This window comes from Lethenteron reissneri, chromosome 34 (assembly GCF_015708825.2).
Source record: "Lethenteron reissneri isolate LAM-NWPU_2019-01 chromosome 34, ASM1570882v1, whole genome shotgun sequence".
Classification (NCBI taxonomy): Eukaryota; Metazoa; Chordata; class Hyperoartia; order Petromyzontiformes; family Petromyzontidae; genus Lethenteron; species Lethenteron reissneri.
Window position 1 is genome coordinate 4,330,730 of NC_083812.1, and position 25,107 is coordinate 4,355,836.

Genomic DNA, 25,107 nt, shown 5'->3' on the forward strand with positions numbered 1-25,107 from the left:
AATATGACAACACAAATGTTTAACTTGCATAGTAAAGTAATTGTAATGTTTCATTTGTTATACAGCCGGATAATACGACAAATCGCGAACCTTAAACACCCAGTCGTTCATAAAGGTTGAAGGCGGTATAGGACTATAGTAATAGAGCAAGTGCAGAATCACTGAACCGGAATTGATAGCTTGAAAGCATTTAGCGCGGGGACCTTTCAAAGTGCGGGGCCCGTAGCTACTAAATATGTAGCTACAACACGTGTAGTAGCTACAACACGTGTAGTAGCTACAACACGTGTAGTAGCTACACGTGTAGTAGCTATAACACGTGTAGTAGCTATAACACGTGTAGTAGCTACACGTGTAGTAGCTACAACACGTGTAGTAGCTACAACACGTGTAGTAGTTACAACACGTGTAGTAGCTACTACACGTGTTGTAGCTACTACACATGCAGCTACAACACGTGTAGTAGCTACTACACGTGTAGTAGTTACAACACGTGTTGTAGCTACTACACGTGTAGTAGCTACTACACGTGTAGTAGCTACTACACATGCAGCTACAACACGTGTAGTAGCTACAACACGTGTAGTAGCTACAACACGTGTAATAGCTACTTTGCTACCAGGATAACCGGCACTCCCCCTCCCCCCACCGCTATGGCAAAGACGCTGTGCCCACTGCTGACGGAGAGCTAATTCTATTCCCCTTCAAATGCCGTCCGTGTCATTCTTGATGCGTCTTAATTACGCGTTTATAGTCAACAAAATAATTGTGATACTGCGTGGGCCGCTGTGGTTTGTGGTTGTGCATAAAGCACAAATCACAAAACTCACATTTGTCAGTGACACTGGCCCGTTTTACATCTTTATCCGTTCACGGTGGTATTATTGACGAGTGTGTTGAGTCTTTGTTAATTATACCGATCATTACGAGGGGCTTGGAGGCGGTGGTGGGGGGGTAACAACGTGGTGGTGTTACACCAGATGATTGCGATGTCCATGGTAATGTGTGCAATGTGTGTTTCTGTCATTCAACGTGCACGGGATATCGGCGGCGACTTGGTAATGACATTAACACCAACGTGACCTCCTGTGGCCAACTCGCGTCATAATGATCAATCGCTTAATTATTTACGCAATTGACTAATCACGCTTAATTGACTTCAAGTGCGTGGAGTGAGTACGTGTCCTTTGAAATCGCCATTTAATGTACCCCACGATCGTTTAGGTTTCATTTTAAATTGAGCGCACGTCCATTGCCACGTGACCGCCGCATTTCAATCTCCACGTCGCGCGTTTACAATTGGCAACGACTCTGCCTTTTAAAAATAACAATAACAACAACAACAAAAAGTGCTTCAACATCTGTGCCTCTATAACAACCTTTGACGTTGTTGTGTTAATCGCTCTACCGTCCCTTGTGAACGTTGACGTCTCTATCGCCGTGTCTCTCTCGAACGCGTGTCGCTAGCAGGGTACGAAATTGTAACGGCGTTGACCTTTCCACGTGTCTTGTCATACAAACCCGCGATATACGAAGGGAGGTCAAAACCCTTCGAGATCCGAATCTTATCGACGTACCCCCCCAACGCAGTTTACGGCATCACGTTCAGAATCACCACCGACAAACGCGATGAGCTGCGACGCTGATGACCCGAGTTAGATTTCTGCTCGTGGGCTCGCCATCCACGGGGAGTCATATTAAGTCGATCAGACCTCCTCCCTCTCCACACCTTCACCAACCCGCACTGACCAGCGTGGTGAAGTATGGTCAAAGGAACCGCCCCGAGCGACACGGCGCAGCGAAGACCTTCATCTAGCTTTGGATTGACAAAGGGCTGTGAATTATTACCAATTACGGTTCGGAGTAATTAAAATAGACTAGTATGAAATACACCTAACGCACTGTCACGTGTACAGCGTTACATGGGCGGGGTCCTTATTCTCATATCGCGTTTAAGTGGCATCAGCGACGCGGTTGGATGGACACAAAATCCATACTAGCCCCTCGGAGGAGGAGCCTTAAGCGGGCCGCATTGCCGACTTGACATTTCTGCACGGACGTGCGTGCGTGCGTGTGTTCTGAACTTCTTTCGCGCCGTACGTTGACCAAGCGTGCTACTCGGCAGACAAGTCGACGTAACTGGTGATCGACTCGTCGCCGAGACGGCTATGGGATGCTGCTCGCGCGACAGGGCCCAGTGTCTCGTAACGCGGAACGTTTTGAACCCCGTCTCGTGTACTGTATATATAAATACCTCTCTAAAGGCGCAACATGCGCGCTCTATATACCGTATATACACTGTGTTTCATATATACGTTTATACCATATACAGTATATACATGATCTCTGCTTAGCCTGGCCCAAGCGCAGAGTCTTGCAAAATCCAGTCATCGCGACAGAAACACGGTCCGCATTTTCAACGTTTCAGCAATTTTCTCCGTGCAGATACAAATCACGGTGTTACACGCCGCACGCGCCCGATGATTGCTAAACACGTAACATGACGTGACGCTGGAAGGGGCCGATTCAAATTTCGGGTGCGTCGCGTGGGGCACGCCAGATCTGTACTCGAGTTCCACACGTACACAGACGTTGCTTCATTTCAGTCGGAGCTGTCCGGGGCTGATCTCCTGAAAATACCCCCTCCCCAAACCCGCGCGCTGTAGAGAGGGGGGGGGGTGGTGGGAGTGCCGTGGGGGGAGATCCGTAACCTCGGGGGTGTTCCGAGAATGTCTCATGAAATATCGAGGCCTGCGTCGCACACACGATCTCTACGATTTCATCGGCGCTTAAATCACACGTGACCTGCGCGGACGATGACGAGGGACAGACACCGCTCCGTGTCGCCTGTAACACAGACTGTTGGGGGACAAGCGCTGTTTGCGAGCACCTATCAAGGCCGGCAGGGCAACACGGGATGGTGTGTGGCCAACGTCACGCCCGTGCCCACGCCTTTGTCTTCCAGACGTAACCCGCACACACACACCACGAATAACTATGAATTACACTCGGCGCTCTCTTCGTCACGCGGGACTTGTTTTGCAATCACCAGCCGCGTGCAGCGCGCAACGGAGACGATTTGGTAACAACAACAACGTTGAAAATTGCACGTCCGTGGTGGGGGTGGGGTGGTGGTGGGTGTGGGGTGGGTGAATTGGGTTCAGTTAAACCCCGGTCGTAGGAGCAACAAAGCCAGCGAAAGCCGGGGGGGGCCTTTAATTGTGCGAGGTCATGTGTCTGGAGAGGTGGTGACGCTCTCGGAACGTCTCGTTGCAGATGGGGCACTTGAGCTTGTCCTCGCGGCGCCGCTTGAGCACCGGCTCCTCCGCGTACTCCTTCTTGTGGTGCGAGCGCATGTGGTACACCAAGTCGGAGGTCATCCGAAACGACGTGTTGCACTTGGCGCACCAGTTCTGCGCGGGCAGCCCCAACGGCGTGAGCGTCGGGGGCAGCAGGGGCAGCGCTCCGGGCAGCTGCACTGGGATCGCGGTCGCCTTGGGCCAGAAGGCGGGTGCGAGTAGGAACGGGGTCTGCTGCTGCTGATGGTGCTGCTGATGGTGGTGATGATGATGGTGCGGCGTGTGGTGCTGCTGCTGCTGCTGGTGATGCTTGTACGCGTTCTGCAAGCCGCCTCCTCCGTTGATCTCGAGGCCGTGCTGCTTCGAGCCCTGCATGGAGGGAGGCAGCATGGAGGCGGAGAGCTGCGCGAATGGCCGCACGGGCTGCGAGAAGGCGCTCTTGCGCTCCGCGCCGCCGAGCGGCGACTTGAGCAGCGACGTGAAGGCGGCCGCGGCGTTGATGGCCACCTCGGCGCGCGTCTCGGACAGAGTCTTGGCACCGCCGCACAGCTCCGCGGAGGCGCTCCGGCTCCTGAGCGCCGCGGCGAACGCCTCGCACGCCTCGTCCTCGGCGCGCTCCTTGCCCGCCTTGCGCACCACCTCTGTGAACGCGCTGCGCTTCGAGCCGTGCTGCTGCTGCTGCTGCAGCGCGTCCGTCGCGTAGCACGGCCTCCTCGGCGCCTCCCGCACCTCGTCGACGTCATCCGAGGAGCGCTCGCGGTCGTCCTTCACCACTCGCTCGTCGCGGGTAGCCCCGTCGCAGCCGCCGATGTTGGTGGTGGTGGTGGCGTCGCGGTGCTCGTCGAGAGCGCCCGCGACGGGCACCGACGCGGCCTTGCTCACGAGCGCACAGTCGCCCTTGGCCGCAGCCGCTGGCGGGGAGTCACCCGAGGCGGGCAGCGGTTTAGCGCTCGCCCGCGCCCTCTTGGCGGGCGTCCTTTCGTCCGCGTCGCTCGACGGCCGCCGCGCCTTCTCCATGTCGTGCGCCAGGCTGTGGAAGTTGGTGACGCGCTTTCCGCTCTCCAGGAAGAGGCCGGCTGCGGCTGCGGCAGCCGCGGCGGCCGCCCGCTTGCCCTCGAGCAGGTGCTGGTGAAGGAGGGCCGCCGGGGACAGCACGGCGCCACCACCGCCGCCAACCCCGTGGTGGTGGTGGTGCGCGGGGCCGCCCCCCGGGAAGGCGAGGATGCGCAGGTTCTCGTGCAGGATCGAGAAGTCGCGCCGCTTCTGGCACAGGAAGCGCAAGTGCGCCGCGTAGGGGAACTCGAAGTGGAACGCCTGCTGGCACTCGCCACAGCGCAGCAGCGGGGACGATGGGGAGACGCCTCCTGCGAACGGCGACCGCGCGCGCGCTCGTCAATGGGAGTGTCGCGAACGGCGACCGCGCGCGTGCTCATCAATGGGAGTGTCGCGAACGGCGACCGCGCGCGTGCGTGCTCGTCAATGGGAGTGTCGCGAACGGCGACCGCGCGCGTGCTCGTCAAAGGGAGTGTCGCGAACGCGCGCGCGCTCGTCAATGGGAGTGTCGCGACCGCGCGCGCGCGCGCTCGTCAATGGGAGTGTCGCGACCGCGCGCGCGCGCTCGTCAATGGGAGTGTCGCGAACGGCGACAGCGCGCGCGCGCGCTCGTCAATGGGAGTGTCGCGAACGCGCGCGCGCTCGTCATTGGAAGTGTCGCGACCGCGCGCGTGCTCGTCAATGAGAGTGTCGCGAACGGCGACAGCGCGCGCGTGCTCGTCAATGGGAGTGTCGCGAAAGCGCGCGGGGTCCGTGTGTGCTCGTGTGTCGGTAGGTCACGTGTGTGTAGGCGGTCACGCGGTCCGTGCCGTGGTTCAGCGCGCCGCGCTCACAACCCGGGGCGGACCCGATTTAGATTCGCGCTCACAGCCAAAAAGGAATGTTCACGACTATTACCGGGACCCCCCCTGGATCGACTCGGCCCCAAACGAGTCGCGTATCCGCTGCGCTGTGTGAACAGCGTCACTGGAGGAACCGCCCCACGACCACCCATACTTTGTCGGCCTTCGTAGACGCTCGCTAACAGCACTTGCCTAGCTAGAGCGGGGGGAGGAGATGGGTGGCGTTCCTTCTTGAGTGGAACTGTGGAAGTCACAGCTGACGCAGTTGCGGGGCAACTCGGTCAACCCTTGACACCCGGAGGCCGTCCCGTGACCTCCCCGTAACGCAGCGAGCCTTCGATCCTTCACCGTGGCTTTAATGCGCACCTAGCCTGGCACAGGTGCTGTGGTGACGCCACTGCCAGCCAATTCAAAATCCTGTATTTTTTTTTTTGCCCATCAGAATCGTTATTTGTACTGGATGAATCCGATGAGCGATAAAGCTCTTTGTCGCAAATCTCCAGTAGGGGCAGGTCAGAAAGTTATCGGTCAATATCCGGTTGTTGGTGGTTTAGCGTCGTGCTGGCCTTACTAGGTGCTCGCTAACAGCACTTGCCCTGTCAGTCTGCAAAAGTCCACACAGGGTATCTTTGTCTTGGCGGTGTCTGTGTAACGCGTGTGTTGTGTGTCTACGTAGTAGCGTATGTTCATGTGTCCGCAGATAGTTTCTGTATACACGAATGTAATGTCTGTGTGTATTCACAGTATGTATGTGATGTGTGCATGCCTGTGTGATTGCACGTATGTGTCATGTGACGCGTGTTTTATGTTTGCATGCGTGTCGTGTTTGTCGTGTATATAATGGGCGTCTGTCTTGCGTTCTACGTATGTATGTGATGTTTGGATGCATATGTGCATGTTTGTCATGCCAGTATGTAATACATTTAATTGCTACTTTTGCCACATTAGAATGCATGTGTAATGGCGACTTGGACAAAGTTGTAATTGTACGTGTTCATCTTAATTATCATGATCTCACCCCCCTCGTGTATCGACGTGCCCAAATCAAAACTGCAAACGTATGGCATCACTTTGTTCGTCAGAAGTTCATCACTAGAGTTAAGCATCCCCCCCCACCCCCTTTGAATATGATCAATAAAGAGACGCCATATATACGTATGTATGTTGAACTTTTTTCGCACCGTACGTAGCCAACCGTGCTCATCGAAGAGTCCGGAGGAAGGACAACACAAACTAAACACAACAAGCAGATCTAAAGAAATTCGTTTTCAATCTACATGATTTAAAAGCGCATCGCTCCAGTTGGCCTCCGCATATCGGAACGAAGAACGTTCCAGACGGCCGCAGAAGCGCATCTGAAAACGCCGCCTCTGTTCGATGGCTCAGATTGGGGACAGGTTTTTTTCAGTCTTCAAATATTATGATGATGATGATGGTGATCCTGGATCCCACATAGACGCTATGCGTGAGTTTGAGCTCCATTGCTTTGTTCCTTGAGTTGCTGAGAATGGCACGTGTATGTGTGAAACCGGCCGTAGTGCTGTATAATCCGCGTGAGTTGTGACGCACACTTCATGAAGTTCTACCATGTCACCGAGAAGCGTTTAACCGTGGATGGTGCGTATGTATGGTGAACTTCTTCTTGGTTCTTTCGGTAAAGTCACGTAGAAGGGAAGTAATAAAATAATAAAAATAAAACATAATAACTTCTTTAGCACTGTACGTAGCCAACCGTGCGTGCCTCTATATAGCGCAGCATACAGACACATTTAAGTGCACGCATGCCTGCTATTACTCTATACACATATGTTTTAATTACTCTTGCAGCCATCAATTCTCAAGTGTTGCGTCGGCATAATTAACTTTACTAGCGACTGCCTGCAAATTGATTTCCCCGTACATATTGATATGACACGCACAGCATGTAGAGGAATGCACACGCGCACGAGGCATCTATAGGCTTAGTTAACTCTTATTAGTAGCTTCCTGCAAATTAATTTCCCCGCATCCCCACAAATGGTCTGCTGATGAGTACGGGAATTTTCGCACAAGCCAAAGCCTCATATAAGAATGTCTCCCAGACAACGATGTAATGCGCATACGCGTACTAACATCTCCCTGCGTAACTTCACTTCAATAGTTTTTGTTTGACCGGACCAAAGAGTCACTTGTCATTGAGTCCACCTCCTACGCATTTCCCATGAATATGCTAAATTCCTCTTCATATGCACATTATTTTTGTTAAGGCGCTCTTCCACCTCCAACCCAGCTTATATATAAGCTCCTAGCTTGGTAGTGTCTCATTCTTCACCTGAAGACGGCTGCTTGCGTTGTAGCCGAAACATCGTGAGAATTATTTTATTTTATTATGTTTTATTTTTATTATTTTATTACTTCCCTTCTACGTGACTTTACCGAAAGAACCAAGAAGATGAGTCCATCATACTTCGTAAGAGACGGCATCTCGAAGGACAGTTGTATCCGTTGATCCTTTTAAAAGATTGTTAATGAGAAATATGTCGAGGGATTTTTATTTTCTGTCTATTTGACGGCGGACAGCGCATTCCGAAAACAGCTTTGCAATTTACACTATGAGACCTCCTTTACCAGTGGCAAAATATAGTAATAGGTTTTTACCATTTCAACTGGTACGGTCAGTTTTTGTACCAGTTGAAAGGGGAAAAACATATTACTAGCTTCGCAATTGTTACCGGGAACAAAACATTTTACGGTTACTACTGGATAGCTCCAGCAATACGTGTACTGCGTGCACTTGATGCACACACACATTTAAAAACACAATCGCTGTTTCGCCATGCAGACTGTGTTCGACAAGCGCTGTTAGCGAGGATCTGTGTCTCGGCTAAAAGAGGTGATCAGTGAGTTGACCTCGGGGCAGGTTCATGACCGGTCCGACTATGACTCGTCGCCAATAATAGCGTGACCTGGAATCTAGAATCAGAATGTTTAGTTACACTGGATGCATCCGATGAGCGATAAAGCATTTTTTCACAGATATACAGTAGACATCTATGGAAATCCAACTCAGGCTTCCGAGTTTCTTGCGTAGTGTGCAAACCACTGCGCCACCACTCCACCCATGTATATAAAAAAAACACAAACACTGCTGCTGGCAAGTTCTGCTAACGAGCACCTACGAAGGCCGGCACACACGAGAGAGGGTGTTGTAGGTGACCAGCACCACGCCCAGACGCGTCTGTCTCTCTCGTGGCGATGCTTACACCTGAGTCGACCTAGAGGGAGCCCGGGACCACTTCGAACATTCGCCACCACCGCCGGTCGTGAGCGAGAATCAGATTCGTAGCGCGCGCGGGGAGCGCCGACCACTGCACCACCGCTCCCCCCCGTAAAACACGCGCGCGCACGCACGAGCAACCGAACCAAAACGCAACATTTGTGCCCCCACCCATCCCTCCCTCCCCCACCGTTGGCGGCCTTGTGCGGCACTGTGTCGTCGAGTCGCAGCAGGGCGGCCAGCTCCCTGCCGTACCACACCAGCAGCTCCTCGTCGCGCGAGATCTTGCGCAGCGAGCGGTAGAAGAGCTGCCCGTTCTTGAGGTAGGCCTCGAGATTCTGCTCGGCGCGGTCCCTCGCCGGTTGCACCAGACGCAGCCACGCGACGCCGTCCGCCGCGCCCTGGGACGCGGTGGTGTCCACCTGTGGCAAACCCGCGTGGGGGTGGAGGAGAGAGGAGACGGGTGGGTGGGTGGGAGAGTGGTTGCGTTTGCGGTTGCAGATTTTCTTAGGTTTTTTCGGTAAAGTCGCGTAGGGGGAAAATAAATAGATAATAAAATTTATAATAACACTGGTCAACAAAAAAAAGTTTTTTTTCTGGCCTGGACTTTTGCAGCTGTTTTAGACTCATTTCAGGGTGCTGATTCCAAATCTGATCTCAGATTTGCTCTATCACATCTCATTTTTATGCTATCGGCATACCCCATTTTCATTGATTTTACCCGAAATTAACTCTGTCACTTATGATTGCAAGTTGTTGCGAGTCAGTGACTGCTTTAGTGTTAAACTATGGTGCTGTATTTTTAGGATAGTGTGTTTATAATATCATTGTATGTAGATATCCACATTTATTGAATATTTTTCTTCTGCAGTTTTTATTGAAAATGCAATATTTGATATCTCAAAAACCTGATGTGATAGACAAAAACTGATGCCAGATTTGGAATCTGCACCCCAAAATTACATTAAAACCATTGGAATACCTTATGCCAGAAAACGTGTGTTGACCAGTGTAATTATTGAAATAATAATAGAAATAAAATAATAAATCACGACGTTTCGGAGGCAACACAAGTCTCTGTCATCAGGTGGGACCGTCACAGCCAGATTTACTGTATCAAAGGGTTATTTATTTATTTATTTATTTATTTTCCCCCTACGTGACTTTACCGAAAAAACCTAAGAGTATGAATCCTTGCAGTCACGAAAGCTTCAAATCTAGAAGAAGAAAAAAAGTTGCAGATGTTGACCGCGGCATCTATAAACGCTTGCCCGCCGCTATCGGGGCTGTTGTCCACTGACGCGGTCTGTTGATTTTATCGACGAGTCGGAAGATGCAGCCTTCACACTGGCCCCACTCTGTTCGGTGAGAATTCACGGACGAATGCCATCGACGCGGCGACCGAACATCGACCACCGATCTCCCGGTCTCCAGAGGAACAACAACAACAACAAGCCACGCCAACGGGCGCGCTTAATCGATATGTTTATCATCACGGCCGAAGTAGCTGATGCCACCACACCTCGCAAATGTTTTATGTCACCCGCTGCCAGGTCACCGTGGTCGCTGCGAGGTTGATACGGAGCGACCTCCCGACATCTGCCCTCGTGGTCTCCCACCGTCTGCACTAAGGTCTTCCCGTTGCTTGCCAGACTCGTGGAGACCGCCCCAATGACCGTGGCGGTCCTCGGTTCCTCTCCCATCCGCCACGTGTGTCCTAACCCAGCGCGAGCTGTACTTCCCGAATCATATCGGCACCACGCGTACCTGTACCAAGTTCGCTTCTGGACGTCTGCATTGCACCCGTGCTCGAATTGCAATAACTTATGTTCTTGCTGATGAATCCGAAGCCCAACTCTCTGACCCACCCGAATAAATTTTTTTTTTTAACATTTATTTCCAGGTAAGGCTCAACGAACTGTGTAGCTCTTTTTCAAAAGCGACCTGGCCACAAATGATAGCTCAACGAAGTGGCTTATCACGTGGAATTGTATAGCAGCCAAATACTCTAAACGCGTGATGTTGATCCTAAATGTGGAGGCAAAAACCGGTGGACCCGGAGAAAAATCGACGCGACCACCACGGGGAGAACATTCAAACACCGAATACACAGAAGCCAGAGTAGGGGTCGAACCCACGCCCTCCTGTATACCAGGCGAGGTAGTTAACATCTCGCCACGGGGGCTCCCTCTGCTAACGAGCATTGAGCGACTCGAGGCGGGAACGGTGCCACGCGGCCGTGATCCGTTTAGCAATTTTCAAAGCCGATTATGCTGCGGATGTGTTTGCCAGGAAGGAGAGCAAGTAGGTTCGTGAGCCCGTGTGGTGTAGCAGAGCTTTCATTGTCATTTACTTGATTACAGCAAGCGTGATGTGACGGTTCCACCTGAAGACGGAAGCTTGTGTTGCCTCCGAAACGTCGTGATTTTTTATTTATTTTTATTTTACTTTTATTAATTTAGATTTTTTTTTATCTACGTGACTTTACCGAAAAAACCTAAGAATAGGAATACTTGCAGTCACGAAAGCTTCAAATCTAGAATTAAGACCTGGTCTTCGCCTGAGGATGGCTGCTTGCGTTGTGGCCGAAACGTCGTGAGAGTTATTTTATTATGTTTTGTTTTTATTTTTTATTATTTTATTATTTCCCTTCTACGTGACTTTACCGAAAGAACCAAGAAGATGAATCCCTGCAGTCACGAAAGCTTTAAATCAAAATTTAGCTTTCAGTGTCTTCCCCCGAGTGAGCGTGAGTGGAGCTCGTTCCAGGATCTCTCCGTGTTTGTCCCACCCGAAGGGAAATGCAATTTCTCACGGCAGGACAACTCCTGGATATACCAGACCTGGAAAAATAGAATAAATTCCTATCATTGCTATTTATTAATTAAGATATAACGTCACTCTAATAATACACCTTTACTGATTATCATTATTATTATTAAAAGCCATAAAGCTGCTACAAGAATATGTGCGGTTGAGGATGTTAGATGTTAAATATTGACCTTGCAGTTCCGCCTGCCGACAGCCGCATCATTTGTATTGCTCTTTCAACGAATATGAGTGTTAAACTAACTTACTCTTATCAGCATGTCACGGTTGTTAATTAATAGCAGAACGTGTGCGTGCGCTCGTGAGAATAACGGTTCGCTATAGCCGCAGAGGGAGCGGTGGTGCAGCGGTTAGCCCGAACCTGGCCACCAGGGTTCGATTACTGCTCACGGCCAACACCAGTGACGACTATCTGAACCGGTCCTGGGCCTTCCCTAGGTCGACCCATTCTACAATGAGCACCTGATGTGGCGTGTAAACATCGCGCCACTTGGGAAACAAAAGCGGCCGGGCGCGGTGCTGACCACCCACCCTCTCGTGTGCCGTGCCGGCCTCCATAGGTGCAGCTCGCGAACAGCACTTGCCCCAACAGCCTGTTCAGGCTATACGGGGGACCTTTGTCTTTGCTACAGCCGGCAATTCATCTACTATTGCGGAACTTTTATGACCCTAACCCTGACCCTAAACCATAACCCCTGAGCGCCAACGCGATCATCTGGACCCACGGCGTGGCGGTAAATCTCGCTGTTGTGCAGCGGAGTGCAAAGACGAGAGTCGGATGAAAACAAGGGGGGGGGGGGGCTGCGTGTCGAGTCGTCTCGAATCGCATCTTTCGCATTTGCCCAGAGACTCGGCGAGCAAGCGAGCGAGCAGCCTCACGTCGCTGCCACGTACGACGCCGGCAATAGGATCCGTGTGCCCGTCTGTGTGCGGCCACTCGTATTCGCAGGAAGTGCGTTGAACTTCTGTCGCGAACGCACGCAGCCAACACCGCTCTCCTCGTCGAAGGTGCGGGGGAAGGACGGCAAACTAAAACACAAAAACGCAGTCCCAAAGAAATTAGTTTTCAATCGAGAGCTAAAAGTGCGTAGCTCCCAGTGGCTTCTTAATATGCGGAGGAAGAGCGTTCCAGACGGCCGCAGAAGCGCATCTTGAAAGCGCTGCGCGGGGCGGTGACCACCGCCTTTGTTCAATGGACAGCCAAAAGCCGCCACCGCCGCTGCTGCTGCTGAGAGGATGAGCGGAGAGTCGTGTTCGGATGACACGCGGGGCACATGCCAATTCTTCCTTTCACACGTGGGGAATGACAAAAGTCCACCAGATTGTGAACGTGGTGAAGTGCGATCCGCGCTTCGAACGCTGCGGGCACGCGAACTAACTCCTGGTGCCATAAAATGGGTTGCCCAAACTCAACGTGAAGTAGCGATTGTTGTTGTTGTAATTGGCCCTGTTCACGCCGTGAGAAAGCGAGAGCAACGGAGTGGCCGAAACTGAAGAGTCCCCGTCAGAATGTCCACCGAGAGACCCTCAAGCTCCATGGCGAGAGTGAAATTATTTCTCAAGCGTCAAACTTGGAAACCCAATCGTTTGTTGGGGCGCGCTGACGGTGTTCGCTGCACTTTAACCGGAGGGTCACGGAAACATCCCCCACGGGGGATAAAGTGGATTTCGTTATTCGCATAACGGGGTGCCTGCCGAAATCACACACACACACAAACACGCACAATAACACACACACAATCACACACACACAATCACACACACACACAATCACACACACACACAGACAATCACACACACAATCACACACACAATCACACACACACAATCACACACACAATCACACACACACAGACACAAATAAACACACGCATACACACACAAAACTCACACAAACACACACAATCACACAAACACACACACAAACACACACAAACACAAGTAAACACACACATAAACACACACACAATCACACACATAAACACACACACAATCACACACAAACACACACACAGGTCTTCAGTTCCTGAAGAAGCTCCCGGCAGCACGTGGAGCGAAACGTCAGACATGATGCCGAACCACACGCGGGCACAAACCCCGAAAGCACACCGGAGAGCCTACGACAAGGGGTAGTTTAAAGACGTGCACGCGTCTAGATGTGTTACCCATGACCTGTTGGCCAATAGAACATTGATAATGACTGCCACCACCACCACCATCATCACCATCACCACCACCATCATCACCACCACCATCATCACCACCACCACCACCACCACCATCACCACCAACACCATCACCACCACCACCATCACCACCATCATCATCATCACCACCACCACCATCACTATCACCACCACCATCATCACCACCACCACGACCACCATCATCATCACCACCATGGTTCCGACACTCAAGCAAAAACCCTCGCGAGATCAAGCTCAAGCGCATTCTCTCGATGGAAGAGAGCGGAGGCGTTATCGCATGAAATCGTTACAAGGGATGTGATGAATCAACGCGCTCGCAGCCCTCTGGGAGCGGGGAGGGGGGTAGGGTAAGAAGCGACGTGGCAGGAGCGTCGCACGCTTAATCACGCCGATTGATTGATCAGGACGCGTGACAATGCGGACGGTTATACACCTCGCCAGGTGTAATTCGTTAAAACAACACACATATATACACATAGCAACATTCTGTCTTAGTATGTATACAACAGGTTGGGACGTCAACTTCGTGCGCAAACGAAATTTGGAAGGAAGTGTCGGGCGGTGACGTCAGTCGTTAAATAACTCGTCGTTCGGCATCATCCTCCGGTGATGACACGCAACCTGTTCACGATTTACTCCATTGCGTGGAGGATGCAGAAGAACACCCGTTTCTGCACCGCGCGCATTCCGTAACAACCCTTGACACCATGAACGAATTCAGTTTTAAGAACGTACAACACGTGCGTACAACACGTGTTGTAAACACGGATCTGAGAGCGAGGTTTTCATTCAAATGAAAGTCAACAAAACCCTAATGCGAGGATCGTTTCAAAGTCTGTGCTTTCTTGAGCAGCTCTTAACCCCCCTCGCTATGAATACGTTGCAATGACGATGATCTATGAGATAACGGGAATAGGCGCACGTGCCTGCAGTTATGCTCCTTATTGAACAAGGAAAGGGAAAAGCCAGGCATGAGCACGGACAATGTAAATCTATTCCAGCATGCATTTGCCTTCGGAAGTATTACATTATCAGTGCAAAAGCCGACGGAGTAGCTTTAATTCGAGCTGATATATTTTGTATGGTTTATGCCTCCGGGTTTACGCTCGGGTAAGATCGTAATAACAACGCAACTTTACACGCGAGGTTCGCTCATATTGGGATCATCACGAGGCAGAACAATTCGTCGTAACTCCGCCCTTCCGACGGCCAACACCACAGCACCAACAAGTTCAACCTCAGTCATGACGCGTTGAATAAAAACACAATTCCAGAACTTCGTAAGGCACCGGCCTACAAAGGCAGAGATCCCCATATAGCCCACGCGTGATGTTGGGGCAAGTGCTGTCAGCGAGCAGCACCTATGAAGGCCGGAACACGGCGTATAAAGGGGGGGGTCGTGTAGCCAGAACCACGCACGGCCGCTTTTGTCTCCCCAGTGCTCATGTTTTACACACTGCACCGGATACTTATTTTGAGGCTGAGCCGACCTAGGCGGAGGGCCCAAGGACCGCTACAAGACAATTTGGAAGGAAGTGTCGGGCGGTGACGTCAGTCGTTAAATAACTCGTTGTTCGGTATCATCTTCTGTCGATAGCTTAGACGCGCTCCGGTGATGACACGCAATCGAACTCGGGTCTCCGGGCGTCGTAGCGCAGCGCGCTCACCGCTCCACCACCGCTCCCGCTCACCGTACGATTGCAAACATCTCCCCCAACATTCTAGATTTGAAGCTTTCGTGACTGCAAGGATTCATATTCTTAGGTTTTTTCGGTAAAGTCACGTAGGCGAAACATTAAAAAAGTAAAATAAAATAAAAATCACGACGTTTCGGAGGCAACACAAGCTTCCGTCTTCAGGTGGGACCGTCACAGCCACGACAGCTGTATCAAGTACTTGATACAGCTGTCGTGGCTGTGACGGTCCCACCTGTTTTACCTACGTGACTTTACCGAAAAAACCTAAGAATATCTCCCCCTACAGCCTCTCACTGGTTGTAGGGCCAAGCGCTCTTAGCGAGACCCTATGGAGCACCTATACAGGTACTGAACGCGCTCGCACCGCACCCACGCGCACGTTGAGCAGCAGCAGCAGCAGACGTCTCCGCCTTACCCTGAATACGTAGGGCGCGGTGCGCTTGTCCACGGCCTTGAGCGCGATGAAGGCGATGGTGTCGATGAAGGATGCGCTGGACAGGAGGCAGGGCCCCAGGATGGCGTGCTCGGGCACGTCACACGTGGTGAACACGCTCGTGAAGATGTCCGCGAGGCGCTGCTGGACAGCGCGGACGTCGTCGTCCCACGGACCCTTCACCACCATGCCCGCCGCCTCCACGTCCATCTCAGACTGCGGTGCGGGGTGGAAATGGGAAAAAAACGACAGTTTCGTTTTTATTATGTATATATGTGTTTGCGCGTGCGTGTGGTTTTTTTTTCACTAGTGATTTGTTTACACTTTCCTATACTTTGCGCTCATATCGTGGTTTCGTTGTTGTTGTTGCTTTTCGGTTCTTTCGGTAAAGTCACGTAGGAAGAAAAATAATAATTTATTAGCTAATTATAAAATTAATTAATTATTTGTTAATTATTTTTCACGTAGGTAGAAAATAATTATTTATGAATTAATTATTTTCCTACCTACGTGACTTTACCAAAAGAACCAAAGAGTATAGATTCCTGCGGTCACAAAGCTTCAAATCACAGATCTATTGTTGTTGTTGTAACGTTCTGATGTCCCGACTGGACATCCGTGAAGACGAGCTTAATAGCTCATCGCATTCCTCCAAGTAGAAATAAATAATATCGTGATTCTGGTGAAGACAACGACCCCCCCCCCCCCCCCCACGACCCCACGTAGCCTGTAGGGCAGAGTTCGACAACCTGCCGCTCTCTAATGACTCCTGCGTGACGCTGTTGACGAAGGATCGCCGTCTCTCCTACCCACCACGCGGATTCGCGACTCTTGCAATATTTACGGGAAGTTTGTTTTATAATATAGATACAGAATTCTCAAAAAAATCTCCCTTCTTGTTATTTTGATTGCCCATCCCTGCTGTTAGTGGGGAGAGTGCTGTTAGCGAGCACCTATTAAGGTCGGTGTGGGGGCCATGCACGCGCACGCACAGAGTTACGTGAACGCCGCTTGCCAGCCGACGAATTCGCGGTCCGCCGTTGAGCCGGATTTCGTTACGGTGGCGCATTTACCTCTGAACATGTGCACACAACCGCAGTATATATATAGATAGATACGCTGGTGTATCGATATATGTAAAGACATTCATGGGTATCACCATTCATCAACACGCACTGACCAGCGAGGTATGGGCAAGCTACCCCATGCGACCTACACGGCTGGATTGAAAAACAGTGCCAACTTATTCTTCTTATTGGAATAAAGTGAGCCGGTGATTCTTGTTGTAGGCGAGTATCTGTTAAGATGACACATTCCATAGTGGTCACTCAGCTCCTACCTCCCCTCCCCGCGAGTGAAAAGATTGCCCATTGATATTGACCCGGTTGCAAATTCACGTGAACTTCGCTGCCAAGCCCGCGGTGGCAGGCGCGCAAGAGATTAGGGCCCTAATGTTCATGAACGTCGCCGTGAACAGTTCCAAACACAAACGCGTGGACACTTCGAGTCTCATATCAGCCGTGCAATATATCCACACGCACACACACACAAGCGCGCACACACGCACACATACATACACGCGCACACATACATACACGCGCGCACACGCACATACGCGCAAATCACAAAACCCTAAGCAAAGCATACGTTCGACACCGATGTGTTCACCGATTTAAAGACACATTTGCAGGCCATTGAAAGAAAACAAATCGCTTTTTTATTACTGAAATAGTTTAGTTATTGAGCCCACAAAGTGTTGAAAGGTGTGTTTATATCTGAAGCATATCTCTTTTTTTGGAAGACGCGTTTCGAGTGTTCGGTTGTGGAGGAAAAAGGCGTCTTCATTTTCACAGCGGGACATAAAACCGTGTCAGCGTGTTATATACGAGGCATGACACGTCACTTAATCAGATCCTGCGAGACATCTCACTGAAGACATCTCTCCTGCAAGACTTCTCACTTAAGTTCCGATAGATAGCGAGGATTTGAATCATTGGTGTCAACGCCGTTGAGGAATGGTGTTTATGTATTATTATTATTTTATTTTCATCTATATATCAATTTTTATTTGCATGCCCGGAATAAAATTTAAATAATATTCTATTAAATCTATCATCGAGATATTATCTCTCTCCTTGTTTTTGTTTTTACACAGGCCAAAAACAACGCGTTCTTAAGAGAATGACGGCGTGTGTGAGTTTACGTGAGCTTCCTTCAGCCGCCAACTGTCACCAACCGCGCACGTGGTTTCTTTTTGTATCGTTCGCGATTGGGTAACGCCTGACGTCTCCATGGCAAGAGTTTCGATTTAAAGCTTTCGTGACTGCAGGGATTCATCGTCTTGGTTCTTTCGGTAAAGTCATCACGTAGAAGGGAAATAATAAAATAATACAAATAAAACATAATAAAATACAATTCTCACGACGTTTCGGCCACAACGCAAGCAGGACGGCTGCTTGCGTTGTGGCTGAAACGTCGTGATAATTGTATTTTATTATGTTTTATTTTTATTATTTTATTATTTCCCTTCTACGTGATGACTTTACCGAAAGAACCAAGAGCATGGCAAGAGTGTTTGAGCCTCAAGGAGCAGATGATTGAGTCCCCGCAGGAATGTTCTTGCGGCGCAGTGGCGAGCGCGCGGCATTCTCGAACTTGCGACTCGAGTTCGATCCCTGGCCACGGCTAACATCAGTGGCGAGTGATGATGTTAACCGGCACTGACCACCCTCCCCCCCCCTCTATCCGCGTCCATCTTCAACAAAGCTGCACTGAATCGTGTCGTCAAATATGTTCTTTTTTTACACCTCCATTTAGCGACACGGCATGGAGAGGCCTACATCCAGCAGTGGATTGACAAAGGTCTGAAGATTTTTTTTTTACATTCAATCTCCATCTGTGTCGGCCAAAAAAGCGCAATTTTGTGCTCATTAATTCACGTAAGTTATTTGATGACGCTCCTGCGTTGGCAGTGGTGCACAAGCACATTTACAACACTGCCTTGCAAGAATATATATAAACCATCGGCGACGTTTCGGGCAATAGCCCTTCTTCGTGGCAAATTATGTGCCACGATGTGCAATGAAGAAGGGCCATCGCCCCTCCCTAAAAAAAACGTCGCCGATGATAGATTTTCTTTCCCTTTTCAAAGCAGGGTCGTTGACGAGCGTTCGTGGGTTTCGTCTTCGATCCATTCGCTCACGATGTGGGATCCGCACGCCAAGAATTCTGAGTATGCGACTTGAGGTGAGCCTCTCTACAACACATTGCCGCTGATGCGCTGGGAGAGAAACACTCCCTCCGTCGAATATCTCTTGCCGTTATTCTTTTTACTTTAATTTTTTATATATACAGAAATTGCAACAATATTATCCGCATTCCCCCTTCCCCCCCGCCATGACCCACCGGTTCGTAATAAACAAAAATATCCCCGCGTTGTTAACACGCGGCTGTCGGCCAGGTCACGTTCCGAATTGTTGTTTTGGTGGTTATGGTTGTTATTGTTGCTGCTGCTGCTGTTGTTTTACGACGATCAGCAGTTCGATAATCACGACCTCGCTTCGCTCATTGCAACTCGTCGCTTGACTGCGTCGGAGTTCGCGACTCGCTGTGTATTTAACAGAGTGCAGCGCGCTTACGTGACGCTCGATCACTTACGTGACACGCGAACGTAATTCGCAACGGTACGTATATACGTACGTACACCGCGAGAAAGAGCTGATCGATACAAACATACAATCCTACAACGTGCACGTGCTGTATGTGCGGCTTAACATTGCATTGGGTGCGGTGGAGGGCTGGCACGGCGGTTAACGTGCTACGCAATGAAACCCCCCCGTGGATCTACGTTAGATTCCCGGCCTGGGCCACCGTGACCAACGAGTGACATCTGAACCGCCTCCACGTCCTTCTGTCCCCCCCCCCCCCTCCTTCACCAACCCCCACTGACCAGCGTGCTGAAGTATGTGCATTGTCATTGCAATGCGTCGTTGCGTGTGGTTCAGTTGTGTCGTTCGTGTCACGACACTGCGACCTGTGGTGTTGCAGGAAGGATGTGGCACAGAGAGACGTGTCTGTGTGTGTGTGTGTAAGTGTGCAGGAGATGTGTGTGTGTGTAAGTGAGGTGTGTGTGTGTGTAAGTGTGTAGGAGAGATGTGTGTGTAAGTGTGTAGGAGGGACGTGTGTGTGTGTAAGTGTGCAGGAGATGTGTGTGTGTAAGTGTAAGTGTGCAGGAGAGATGTGTGTGTCAGTGTGTGTAAGTGTGTGTAAGTGTTCAGGGGGACGTGTGTGTGTAAGTGTGGAGGAGAGATGTGTGTGTGTGTGTAAGAGTGCAGGATAGATGTATGTGTGTGTAAGTGTGCAGGAGATGTGTGTGTAAGTGTGCAGGAGGTGTGTGTGTGTAAGTGTGCAAGAGATGTGTGTGTGTGTGCAAGAGAGATTGTGTGTGTGTAAGTGTGCCAGAGATGTGTGTGTGTGTGTGTGTAAGTGTGCAGGAGGTGTGTGTGTGTGTAAGTGTGCAGGAGGTGTGTGTGTGTGTAAGTGCGCAGGAGGTGTGTGTGTGTAAGTGTGTAGGAGGTGTGTGTGTGTGTAAGTGTGCAGGAGATGTGTGTGTAAGTCTGATGACCCAACTTGATCCATCCGCCTTGACTCATTCCAATTAACTCGCCTCTATTATAGACGAGCCACATTCATCCCGGATGAACCGTCCTTAAAAAGTACGGTTATGGGTACAAGAAGCCAGTAAAGACGGCGAATTAGGTGCGTAAGGCAGTTTGAACTCGTGTATGTTACTGGGGAGGAGTATACGATGTAAAGTTCTTGAGTAAATATCATGGACAGAGCTGAATACAAGAAGGATCACATCGCCGACGTCTTAAATAAATGAAATGTTGAAAGAACGTTCGAGAGATAGAGAGAGGGGACAGAAAACCCGATTGACCTAAGTTATTCACGTACATCAGAACGGTGAATTAAAACGATCTGCAATTCGTGAAGCGTTTAACATTTAAAGAAAGCACACACACACATTGCGTTCACGATGAACGCAATGTTTTAGCGTCTGTAGCCGAGCATATGAACGAGCGTGGAAATAGATTAAATAGAAAACTAGATCGCGTCTCAAAACAAAATCCAACAATGCGCATGGAGTGATCCGCGTATCGACGAACACGGCATATTTTTTAAATAAATAAATATACATTTATAACGCGATGCGCTGAACAAAATTGCACTGTAACAAAGACACGGATCCCCCCCCCCCCCCCCCCGTATAGCCTCAACACACTGTTGGGGCAAGTGCTGTTTGCGACCACCTATGAAGGCCGGGGTGGGATGGCCAGCACCACGCCCGGCCGCCTTTGTCTCCCGAGTGGCGGTGTTCACACACCGCACCAGCTAACCCACTTGAGGCTGAGTCGACCTAGGCGAGGCCCAGGAACCGGTTTCAAATAATCGTCACCGGTGTCGGCCGTGAGCGGGAATCCAACTCGGAAAACCGCCGGGTTCGTAGCGGCAGTTAAGCGCTAACCGCTGCGCCACCGCTCCCCGGCGTAACGCATCCCACCCACCACCCAAACACTCGCTCGCACGTGCGGCCCGACCCGTGCGAGCCTCTGTGCCTCTGCGTGTATGTGTGTCCGTCTGTTCAGCCGCTGTTTCCCCGTTACACACAGAAGCGTATGCCGTCCGCCGCCACCGCATCTCATTTACATATTTACGCATTTCCCACCGAGACTGTAATTAAAAGCGGTGCCTGCGTTTAATTAGTTTTAATCCGATAGTCGTTACGCAAATGATGCCGGGGAGCTAAAACTCGGAGCGCCGTCCTCGGCCTTACACAGCAGAGGTTAGCGCGCGCGTGCCGGTAGAAGTGTGATGGTAGGAGTGTGATGGTAGGAGTGTGATGGTAGGAGAGTGATGGTAGGAGTGTGGTGATAGGAGTGTGATGGTAGGAGTGTGATGGTAGGAGTGTGATGGTAGGAGTGTGATGGTAGGAGTGTGGTGGTAGGAGAGTGATGGTAGGAGTGTGGTGGTAGGAGAGTGATGATAGGAGTGTGATGGTAGGAGTGTGGTGGTAGGAGTGTGATGGTAGGAGTGTGGTGGTAGGAGAGTGATGGTAGGAGTGTGATGGTAGGAGTGTGATGGTAGGAGAGTGATGGTAGGAGTGTGGTGGTAGGAGAGTGATGGTAGGAGTGTGATGGTAGGAGTGTGATGGTAGGAGTGTGGTGATAGGAGTGTGATGGTAGGAGTGTGGTGATAGGAGTGTGATGGTAGGAGTGTGATGGTAGGAGTGTGATGGTAGGAGTGTGATGGTAGGAGTGTGTCCTGTAGGAGTGTGATGGTAGGAGTGTGATGGTAGGAGTGTGTCCTGTAGGAGTGTGATGGTAGGAGTGTGTCTGTAGGAGTGTGATGGTAGGAGTGTGATGGTAGGAGTGTGATGGTAGGAGTGTGGTGATAGGAGTGTGATGGTAGGAGTGTGATGGTAGGAGTGTGATGGTAAGAGTGTGATGGTAGGAGTGTGATGGTAGGAGTGTGATGGTAGGAGCGGGAGTGTGATGGGGAGCGGTGGTGCAGTGGTTAGCGCTACGCTGCGCTACGAAGCCGGCGGCCCCGAGTTCGATTCGCGCTCACGGCCACGTGCACCATCAGAGACGATTATCTGAACCGGTCCCGGGCCTCTCCTAGGTCGACTCGGCCTCAAATTAGCACCTTGTGCGGTGTATAGTAAACATCGCCACTGGGGAGACAAAGGCGGCCGGGCGTGGTGCTGGCCACCGCCTCGTGTGCCGTGCCAGCCTTCACATGCGCTCGCTAACACCACTTGTCCCAACAGTCTGTTAAGGCTATACGGGGGATCTCTATATCTGTCTTAGTGTGAAAGAGATCGGCATAAATAGCTGCTTCTGCTACTACTGCTACAATCGCCTGCGTGAAATGAATCGACTCATGCTCATGAACGCATTCGCTCGCGTTCGTGAATGCGCTACAATCTTCGGCTGCTAAACGAGCGCACATTCACTGATTCCGCACATCTATATTGTCAATACACACACACACACACGCGTGATATGTACATACCTGATGAAGTACGGTCGTATGTACGTTTAGATTCATTGGAAAATATTCTCTGGCCGTTGTGTGACAACCATCCGTTACATTATCCGTTGCGCGTTAGGGGACCTCCTTTAACGCATTAGAAACCTCCGATACTTTGTTTTTAAAGCGATGGCTCAATATAAAACAAGTCACTTTTTTACATATATGTATGTGGATAAAAATATAAAACGCGTGCAAATAAGGTCCGCCGCGTCTGCGTTGAATCATTCGCTTTTACGCGGCCGCAGTACGTGCCTGGATGTTCTTTTTGTGTTCACACACACACACAAACACATCCCATGAGCCAGTGTGAGGAGCGCAGATGGGTCTCAAAACCGGCGCATACATTAAAAGTGCGTATAAATAACCCAGCAAAGCCGCAGCATTCATTAAACAACGCAACGAGTCGTCCTCATGCATGACGTGCACCACACACACACGCACCATTGTAGTTGATCCTGTAAATGAACTGCTACTAATCGGCACGACGTCAAAACTGCCGCTTGTAAATTAACGCGTTAGCGTCTTCACGGGGCTTTACAATTTGCGCGTTTGGGGGCATTTGCAGACACTTCTACAAAGTGATACTGCTGCCGCTGCTGCTGCTTATCTTACTGCTGTTGCTGCTGCTGTTGATGTTGCTGCTGCTGCTGTTGATGTTGCTGCTGCTGCTATTGCTGTGATGCTGACGGCGAGGTGGGTGGCATGTGTGCTACGATCACGGCTGCTGTGTGGCACATTGCTCATGAACACTCTCTCGGCCCGACAGCAAGCGGCGACAGATGCCCGCTCTCCCGTGCTCCTCGCATATTGTCCGCCGCGCATCTCTGTCGCGCTCAAGTAAAAGTGATCGGAGCGAAGAATGACCATGATTATTTTTTTTTAAAGGACAGCGGTTGGGTGATGGTCAAGGCGTTGGAGGATTGGTGGAACGGTGGGGGGGGGGGGGGGGTGCGGTGTGAAGTCGGGAAGAGGACACACGCACACGCACACGAACGTGTTCAAAGCCAATTAGTGAAAGTGCCAGAAACGCATTGCTAATGCTGCGCCGACAGCCGCGCGCGTTCGTCAGCTTCGCGAAAAGAGGTGGGGGGGGGGGGGGGGAGGCTGTCGTTCGGACGAGTTCCAGACGTTCGAGTCAGTCGATGTTAACGGAGCAGCGCCCAAGTCATCGTCGAGCAAATGCAACGCGCGTGGGTTGCGCGCGCGCGGGAGTCCGATTTCGATTTCGCACCGTGGCCAACGTCACTCCGCCACGCGGACGCGTCAGTGGCGTCGATTGGTAACGGTGAGCGCGAAGATTCGTGCCGAGTCCTGAACGCGTCTCTGGAATGGATCGCATCTCTTATTAAGAGCGGCGCACGGTCAATGTCTTGTCTGTTAAACTAGAAACCGCCGCTGTCCCGTCAAGTCTGACTACAATTGAACGGAGGTGGGGTGTGGGGTTTGGGGGGCGATTTCATTTTCGAAAAAACGGTGACACTTTTCCGCTTTGAATTATAACGGGCGGCTGTCGATTAAGACTCACAGACTCGCGTGCGCACATGAAAAGTATTCCGCTTTTGTAGAAACCCCGAGTTGCGCACGCACGAGAAAGAAAGGAGAGAGAGAGGACGCGGATGGAAATCGTTTCAACTCTCAGCCGCTCATCATCGCGGGGGGGGGGGGGGGGGGGGAGCACGTGGCGGCGGCACCGCACATGCACGAGACGACAACGCCGACCACCTCGAGCGCCACTCAAACAAAGTGCGCCCAGGACGCGTGGCAGTGTCGGTGAGCAACGCAGCACCTCGGCACGGCAGCGGCAGCCGCTGCTGCGCTCTTGCTAGAAGATCGTAACGGAGGGCACCGGGGCGAGATGATGAACACAAAACCCCAGCGTATGTCTCTCACCTTTGGACATGAGTCGCGCCGAGTGCGTGAAGGAGGTCGAGGAGGAAGGGAAGGAGGAGGCGGAGGATGAGGAGGAGGAGGAGGAGACGCAGGCGACGATGTCAGAGCGTAAAAGCCAGGGAGGAGGACGGCCGAGGGAGAGGACGGGGCAGGTGTAATCACATCGGCAGGCGGAGAGCGACGACTAATAAAGGTGCGTGAGTGGCGGCGGGCGTGGAGCCTCTCTCTGCGTGCATCCCTGAGCTCGCAACGCCGCGTGCGCACGGGGGGTACCACTCTCCGCCTCCTCCACCCCCCCCCCAGACCACCCTCCCCCCCCCCCCCGTAGGCCACCCCCAGCCCAATCAGCTTTCGCCTACCACGTAGGCACGACCGAGCGCGCGTTGTGACGGCGCGTGCCATTGGCTGGGGCGTTATCTATTTAATTCACTGATTCCCCCCCCCCAATACCCTGCATCGTGAATGCATGAGAAATGAGGACGCAATCGCTGCGAACCCGCGCT

The 25,107-nt window shown here is 51.3% G+C and overlaps 2 protein-coding genes across 2 annotated transcripts in view; one reads left to right on the plus strand and one right to left on the minus strand.

Moving 5' to 3' along the window:
• Positions 1-2,084: 2,084 nt before the first annotated feature.
• On the minus strand, positions 2,085-24,804 carry LOC133350566 (PR domain zinc finger protein 8-like). Its single transcript, XM_061565031.1, has 4 exons — positions 24,605-24,804; positions 15,599-15,832; positions 8,641-8,872; positions 2,085-4,663 (listed from the first exon to the last, which is right to left on the minus strand). The coding sequence occupies exons 2-4, from the start codon at positions 15,824-15,826 to the stop codon at positions 3,216-3,218; spliced, it is 1,908 nt and encodes a 635-aa protein (XP_061421015.1). The 5' UTR covers positions 15,827-15,832; positions 24,605-24,804; the 3' UTR covers positions 2,085-3,215.
• LOC133350567 (anthrax toxin receptor 1-like) overlaps positions 24,681-25,107 on the plus strand; it is an 82,442-nt gene continuing 82,015 nt past the window's right edge. The window contains exon 1 of the mRNA XM_061565032.1: positions 24,681-24,797. The gene's annotated coding sequence lies outside the window, so the exon portion shown is untranslated. The remainder of the gene's footprint in view (positions 24,798-25,107) is intronic.

Bases quoted from the DNA above. Each gene is read 5' to 3' on its own strand.
- LOC133350566 (XM_061565031.1), bottom strand. From the start codon at position 15,826: ATGGACGTGGAGGCGGCGGGCATGGTGGTGAAGGGTCCGTGGGACGAC. The intron at 8,873-15,598 runs GTAAGGCGGAGA...GGTTTGCCACAG, and splicing joins CCGCGCCCTACGTATTCAGG to GTGGACACCACCGCGTCCCA. The intron at 4,664-8,640 runs GTGGGGGAGGGA...CGCCGTTCGCAG, and splicing joins GCCGCACAAGGCCGCCAACG to GAGGCGTCTCCCCATCGTCC.